The sequence below is a fragment of the Rana temporaria genome, chromosome 5 (assembly GCF_905171775.1).
Source record: "Rana temporaria chromosome 5, aRanTem1.1, whole genome shotgun sequence".
In the NCBI taxonomy this organism is placed as follows: Eukaryota; Metazoa; Chordata; class Amphibia; order Anura; family Ranidae; genus Rana; species Rana temporaria.
The window spans coordinates 201441506-201449767 of NC_053493.1; the positions used below are offsets into that span (position 1 = coordinate 201441506).

Sequence of the window (8262 nt, forward strand, 5' to 3'; positions counted from 1 at the left end):
CGTATTGGGATTTTTTTTACCAAAAATATGTAGCAGAATACAAATTGGCGTAAAATGATGAAGAATTTTTTTTTTTTAAAGCGGAAAGTAAAAAATATTGTTTTTATCGCATATACGCTACGCCGCCGTAAGTCAGAGAGGCAAGTGCTGTATTCACAAAGCACTTGCCTCCTAAGTTACGGCGGCGTAGCGTAAATGGGCTGGCGTAAGCACGCCTAATTCAAATGAGGAACAGGGGGGCGTGTTTTATGTAAATGATTAGTGACCTGACGTGATTGACGTTTTTAACGAGCGGCGCATGCGCCGTCCATTGACATATATCCGTGTGCATTGCTCCGAAGTAAACCGCAAGGACGTATTGGTTTCGACATGAACGTAAATTACGTCCAGCCCCATTCACGGACGACTTACGCAAACAACGTAAAAATTTCAAAATTCGACACGGGAACGACGTCCATACTTAACATTGGCTATGCCAGCTATTTGTTTGACTAACTTTACGCCTGAAAACGCCTTACGTAAACGGTGTATCTTTACTGCGACGGGCAAGCGTACGTTCGTGAATCGGCGTATCTTGCTGATTTACGCATTCTAGCCGTAAATCAGCGTTCACGCCCCTAGCGGCCGGCGGAACTAGACAGCTAAGATACGACGGCGCAGGCAGTCGTATCTTAGCTACATTTAAGTGTAACTCAATTTGAGAATACACTGAAGCCCCATACACACTATCAGTTTTCCTGATGGTTTTCTCTTCAGGTTTACCAAAACCATCTAATATGAGGTCAAACCTTAAGCGTTTCAATTTGAATGCAATCAGGCAGGTCCTTGTACTACATGGTTTTGGTAAACCTGAAGAGAAAACCAGCAGCAAAACTGATAGTGTGTATGGGGCTTTAAATGTACGACGGCTTAGATTCCGCGTTACGACTGCGTATCTACTGATACGCCGGCGTAACTCTTTGTGAATGTGGCTATATGTCTCTGCGGCTATCGTCGGTGTGACAGGAGGAACCTGACAGATGTTCCAACCCCTCTAAACCCCTCTTACTCTATTAAAAGTAAGTGTTTTGAATCCTGTATGTGTTCCAGTCAAACAGATCTGCCTCAGTGGTCACTGGAACAGGAAGTGAGAGAAATTATACCCAGTGGGGACACAGGCAGAAACGAAAACCCTTTTCCATTATACCCAACACAAAAGAAGTCTCCTGACATGCACTCGGTACACAAGTAAAATCACTCACCTTCTTCTGAAAGATATCTCAAGTCATAAAATTCAGACGCAAAGGTGCCATAGGTGTCCTGGTGTTTCTCATCCAAAGCGGGGTCCCCTTGATCAGTGTGGCCTCCCCTTGCTGCACTTTCATCCGCAGGACTTGCCCTGGCTGATGATATGAAGAGTAACCAAGTCCCCAAGTTCAGGTACAGCAGAATCATGGCACTTAAAAAGAAAAAAAAAAAAGTATTGTTGAGTCATTCAAAATATTTCCCACATTATTTAGGTCTCATTCAGACAGGTGGCAGTGCTTGCCGCCCTCTGAAAAGTGATCTGTGGTGGATCGCTTTTCAGTGGACGGTAGAGTAGCAGCTGGCAGGCGTTTAGAAGGTACAACTGCTGAACAGCAATTTTACATTGCAGGACGGCACTACAACTGTAAGCCAAGCATTTGGCCCCCATGTTCGGTGTAAATGAGCCCTTGGGTGTCCATATAAAAAATGTCCCCTTGGAGTGGGGCTGTGCCTGCACTGCAAGGGTCAACGGCTCATGTTGTCTACAAGCGAGAAGAAGCACCTTTAGGCTGGACTCACACCTAGGCATTTTTTGTGCTTTTTGCATTTTGCTAATTTGCACTACAGTCCATCCAACATGGTTTCCTATGGAACACGTTCTGTAGTGCAAATCTGCAAAATGCGAAGAGCACTGAAAAAGCCATAGGTGTGTATGGAGCCTAACTTACCTGATCTTCCACTCCTTCAGCAGGTGGCTTCAGCGGTGGACTGTCCCACAGCATTCACCCATTCAGTGCAGGGCTATGGACTCTGCACTGGTATTGATGAGATCAGAACTTTAGAATGGTGGATTATAGGGGAGAGTGATGATGCTGTGGGGATTGGTCTAACAGCAGAGAGGAGCTTTTCTGTGTCCCCCTAGACCTAAACAAGCAATTAACCCTTGAAATGCATGCACGGCATAATATGGTAGTTTCCTAGAGTTGGGCTTTAAAGAGGAAGTAAAGTCTTCTTGTTTTATTGTACCTACAGTACAAACATGCACCGTTTAGGAGATATTTACTATACACGCCGCCACCATCGGCACATCCGCTCTGAAGGAATGGCTGCCTGTGACGTTTCTTCAGAGCCCTGTGCCGTGATTGATGGCTCTCGTGCGCATACCCTGGAGTGAGGTCATTATGGCTCCAGCCAAGCACAACGACGGAGCACATGAACCCGGAAGATGCCAGCCAGCCCAGCGGTGTGCGGGCAGCACTGCAAGGGCATCGTTGTAAGGTATTTCATAATGAGCTAGTATGCGATGCATTATGCCTTTGTCTTACAGGATTTTTTTTTAGGGTTTAGAACCTCTTTAAAGTAATACTAAAAGATCTTTTCTGGATTTTTTAAATAACAAGTATGCCATATTTAAGTCCACTGTGCAGCTCGTTTTGCACAGAGTGGCCCCAAACATCCTCTTCTGGGGTCCCTCGGCGGCACTCACGGCTCCTCCCCACGTGAGATAACCCCCTAGGAGAAGCGCTCTCCCAGGGGTTGCCTTGCAGGCGCGCTCCTGAGTCATTCATTCGGCATCCATAGCTGTCGAATGTATGACTGAGCCCCGCCCCCTGGTGCCCGCCTCATTGGATTTGATTGACAGCAGCGGGAGCCAATGGCTGTGCTATCAATCTATCTAATCAAGAGCCAGGGCCCTGTGGAGAGAGGGACAGCGCGTCACCGCGGAGCGAATTCCATGGCTCAGGTAAGTAAAACGGGTGGGCTGGGGGGCCGGTGACTGCCAGAAGTTTTTTCACCTTAATGCAAAGTGGTGAAATTAAGGTGAAAAAACAGGAGGCTTTACAACCCCTTTAAGGGTTCATTCACACCAATGCATGGCAACCAAAAAGTAATGGTTCCCTGTGAATGCAGTTCACGCCAGCGCATTGTGTTTGCCCAGCAGTGAAAAAAGTACAGCAGGCACTATTTTTTTTACACGCTACTGCATTACAACAGGCTACAAAAAAAACACAACATGCGTGCGTTGTGGTGTGAATGAGTCTGGAATGCTCATTTTATCCCAAAACATTCTGTTCCATATGTGATATTTCTATTTCTTACAATTGTTTGGGTGAGAGGAGCCGACTCGCTGACTGTCCCCACACACCTAGAACTAATTTTTCTCCAGACGGACTGTACTGGCACAGCTCCATGAGTTCAGCAAGGAAGCATCAAGGTCTAAGCCCCCTTCACCTCTATTAGCTAGATTCAGGTAGAGTTAGGTCGGCGTATCAGTAGATACGCCGTCCTAACTCAGAATCTGCGCCGACCTATGTTTAAGTGTATTCTCAAACAGAGATACGCTTAAACATATCTAAGATACGACGGCTTGCGCCGTCCTATCTTAGGTTGCAATATTTAGACTGGCCGCTAGGTGTCGCTTCCATTGCGGTCGGCGTAGAATATGTAAATCACTAGATACGCCGATTTACGAACGTATGCCCGGCCGACGCAGTACATTTACGCCGTTTACGTAACGCTTTATCAGGCCTAAAGTTATTCCAACAAATAGTTGGAATAGTAATGTTAACGTATGGCCGCCGTTCCCGCTTCGAAATTCGAAATGTTTACGTCGTTTGCGTAAGTCGTCCGTGAATAGGGATTTACGTTGTTTAAGTCCACGTCGAAATCAATAGGCCCGTGCGGCGGACTTAGCCGCAATGCACACTGGGAAATGTAGGCACCCGGCGCATGCCCAGTTCGAAAAAAACCTCAATCACGTCAGGTCAAGCCTCATTATCATAAAACACGCCCCCTCAGACAAATTTGAATTAGGCGCCCTTACGCCCGCCCGCTTTAGGCTACACCGCCCTAACTTAGCAGGCAAGTACTTTGAGAATCAAGTACTTGCCTCGCTAACTTACGGCGGCGTAGCCTAAACACGCTAAGCTACGCCGCCTTAAAGTTAAGGCAATCTTTCTGAATCTAGCTATATGAACGCACACCAAAGCTTCCATCTCCTCTCATACAGGAAGATAGGACCTGAAATTCCATGGCAGTCATGTGACCAGACGACTCCTGGATACAGAGATGCTGAGAGGCAGGACAGAAGGCGCAGTAATAGCAGCAGATTGTAGAAGCCTTCATGATCCTGTGATGATGTGTATTCATCTAAACACATCCAGCTTAGGGGGTGATCAGCCGCTACAAGGATTTAGGCATTTCCTGAAAGCTTGTGTCAAATATCCTACCATGACCCTGCCATGTTACCAAATGAAACATTTTCAGACTGGAAACAAACCTAGTAAATCCTAGACATGGGAATAAGAGGTTACAGATTGCTTCCACCCCACCCCCGCACATACAAGAAAACACTGTAGGGGAGAAATGACTGAAACTGGAGCAGTTGTATACAGCACCCAATCAGCTTCTAGATTCAGCTTCACGCAGTATCTGTTCTGCAATAAAACAAACCTACCTGTCTGCTCTCAGTCTTCTTTTGAATGTACACTGAGCTGCGCATGCACTATTCAGTTTACATTTCGCACAGATCTCAGGTGTCTGGTTGACTGAGCACCTGCCCAGTTGTCACGTCACCCGGCACCAGCCAATGAACACAGCCGCAGCCCAGAATATGGTAGAACATGCCACCAAGAGACCTTGGACCACTCGAGGAGACGTAAATATTGCGGGTTGCAAAGCATAACCAAACCCTCCTTTGCTTTACGGGCAAGGAAGCTGCCATCTTAGCCTCTGTTTGATCTTTAGTTACCATGCTGCTGCTCATGTGCTCAGTGATGACACCAGACACTTGACAGTTCAATTGAGAGAAATAGCAATGGCGCCGACAGTGCGTTTGCAGGCAGGCACATTTTTCAAAAGTAGTTTATGCACTTTTTGTGCGGTCTAATGAGATTTGCAGCCCATTCAAAAGAACTTTAGGGGAACACTGTTCACATTCGTTCCTCTGCGATTCTGGTGTGAACTGGCCCTAAAAGTGGAGCATACGCAGGAGAGGTGGCAACGGCGATCCATAGGCTTCAGTGCTGCAGCGGAGACACAGACAATAAGTAAGCGCCAGTGAATGGCAGGATCAACTGGATTTTTATTACTATATACAGCAGGAATTTGCAATTAGTGGACCTCCAGCTGTTGCAAAACTACAAGTCCCATCATGCCTCAGCCTCTGGGTGTCATGCTTGTGCAGTCAGTCTTGCTATGCCTCATGGGACTTGTAGTTCTGCAACAGCTGGAGGTCCACTAATTGCATATCCCTGATATACAGTATAAAATTACTGTGCAAATGCTCAAGATAACATTTTTTAAAATTGAATAGTTACCTGTCCACACTATAGCATGGGCTTACTTTGCCAGGAGGGTGTCCATGGACATCCTACCATGATCACGCTACTCACGCACCCCAGACGTCCTTCACACTCAGCTGATCACAGATCGGGGTAAAGGGCCAATGACAGCGGCCCTTTACCACGTGATCAGCTGTGTCCAATGACAGCTGATCACAATGCAAACACAAGCCGGTTATTGGCTTTCCTTCCCTCACCCTGACAGCGTAAGAGAAGAGAGCTGATAACTGGCTTGTGTTAAAGGGACATCTACACTAATAATCAGGGCACGGATTGTCAGTGTAGTCCCAACAGTGCCCATCAGTGCCTCCTCTTTCCTCAACAGTGTCACCCTTTAGTGCTGCCTAGCAGTGCCTAGCAGTGCCGCCTACCAGTGCCTATCCATGCCCATCAGTGCCACCTATCAGTGCTGCCTATGAGTGCAGCTACCTCAGCACACAGCAATGAAGGAGAAAAATTACCTGTTTGCAAAACTATGAAAAAAAAATTGTTTTTGTTTGTTTAGCAAAAATGTAAAAAACCCAGTGGTGATTAAATACTGTATAACTAAAAGAAAGCTTTATTTGCATGGAAAAAATTGTAAACTGTTCATATGGGTACAGTCAGGGCCGTATCTGCCATAAGGCAAATAAGGCGTTTGCTATGGGTGGCATTCTAGGGGACAGAAGGGACAATATCAGTCGGACAGGGCCGCCGATCAGTCATCTCTTGAAACTAGGCCACCGCAGAGGTGCAGATTTACCAGACTGATCACCGTAGCACTGGCTCAGTCTCTGCCTCTGCACCCATCTTCACCGCTGACTGAGGCTCTTACTAGCCACTGGTTGCTAGAGCCGCATTGCGTCTAGCAACCAGTGATGTCACGGCCATGACATCCCTGCCCTGCATAGGGAGCCCGGGGCAGCATCAACATTGAAAGCAATAAAAACGTCCTACTCTGCGCCAAATGTTCTCTATGGTCTCCACCCACTTCCTCTATGATCTTTCCTGGGCCTCCACAGACTTTAAGGGGAAGGCACCGAGTGTGAAGCCTGTAAGGTGAGGCCATGCGCAGGCTAGTTTTATACAGTGTGTGTCATACAAAGAGGAGGGGCGCATGCTTTTTTTGGATGTGACCCCCCAAAAGCAAAGGACTACAGGTCCCAGCTAGTGCCCCCCTCAACTAGTGAAGGACTACAGGTCCCAGGCATGAACACATGAGATCTAATGGGTTACACTCTTAGATCTCAGGGGTTCGTTCTAGGACTTGTAGTCCTTCTGTTTTGAAGGGAGTCACATCCTTAGATCTAAGGGGCTCATGCTGGAACTTGTAACCCCCCCCCCCAAAAAAAGGATTACAAAGTGCCAGAGCTGAGGACATGACCCCCCCCAACCAGTGAAAGACTAGAAGTCTAAGCCTGAGATCTAAAAATGTAACCCTTTAAATCTCAGGGCCCAGGGTTAATTCATTCTTGGACCACATAGCCACCTCTAGAGACCCCACAAATTGTAAATTTACAAGGGGGCGCCTGATTTTAGTCTTGCCTAGGGCAGCACAAAACCAAAATACGCCACTGGGTACAGTGATGCATGACCACGCAATTGTCATTCAAAGTGTGACAGCACTGAAAATTGGCCTGGGCAGGAAAGGGGTAAAAGTGCACAGTAAGCAAGTGGTTAAAACACACTGGAAAATGTTTTGGGTTTACTAACACGTTAAGGCAATTAGTTTAGTTTAAACTTTCAAAATGAAACTTACAAGCTGATTGGTTGCCATGCACAGATGCTCCAGATTCTGGCTGCTCCAGTCTGTCTCTTAAGCCGGCCATACACTATACAATCTGATTGTACAATCTCCATTAAATTTAAATATGGGAACAAACCCAAACAATCCATTCAATTAGAGTGCAAGCAGGCAGGTCCTTGCACTACATAGATGTTGGTAGATCCTGAAGAGGTTGTATGGTGTATGGTCAGCCTTATTCATTGATACAAAGAGCAAGCTATAGTATGCAATCAGAAATCTCCATTCACGGACATGCAGTGAGTGTATTGTGAGTGGTACTGTGAATACACACACTTATGGATCAGCATTTGTTATGTACAGTGTTGTACGGGTTACCCTGCAGTGACCATACACATTGCACCGAGCATTATTTCCCATCAGAAATGGGTGATGACCTGATCCGTGCAGAGGTCTCAGTAATGGGTAGGGATATTACATCCACTTTTCATGGATGATCGGATGGTGCTGAAACAGCTCCTGAATCTGCCTCTACCTCTGTATAACACACAGCATGTGTTCTCCAATACACAGCCCTACCTTCCCCTACAGAAGGACTGTCCTGATGGCAATCCGTCTGATGATGCATCCAAACGCTGCTTACATGGATGTCTTCTTTTCCCAAAGAAGCTGCTAGATTTCAGGAAGAGAAAGGACCTCTGATGACATCACAGTCATGTGATGCAGATCTGGAGAGGGGGGCTTAGAATACAGGAGAGAAGGTGCTGTATAGAGAGAGAGAGAGAGCTGCTGTCCAAAATCCCCAGCACCCTGTGCTTCCTGTGTGTTCACATACTAGGAGACATCAATCAATGATCTGCAGTACCCCACACTATAGGGATCCATCAATCAATCAATGATCTGCAGTACCCCACACTATAAATATACACCAATGTCAATCAATGATCTGTAGTACCCCACACTATAGGG

General features: G+C 46.6%; 1 protein-coding gene across 2 annotated transcripts in view; it reads right to left on the reverse strand.

Annotated features, from left to right (window-relative positions):
* FRRS1L (ferric chelate reductase 1 like) overlaps positions 1-8032 on the reverse strand; it is a 29282-nt gene extending 21250 nt beyond the window's left edge. The window contains exons 1-2 of one of the 2 annotated variants that reach the window (XM_040353482.1): positions 7937-8032; positions 1242-1438 (exon numbers count right to left, since the gene is read on the reverse strand). In XM_040353482.1, coding sequence (XP_040209416.1) covers positions 1242-1434 — 193 coding nt within the window. In that variant the 5' untranslated portion in view covers positions 1435-1438; positions 7937-8032. Of the gene's footprint in view, positions 1-1241; positions 1439-7872 lie in introns of both variants that reach the window. The other variant, XM_040353481.1, reaches the window with a different exon arrangement.
* Between the last annotated feature and the right edge of the window lie 230 nt (positions 8033-8262).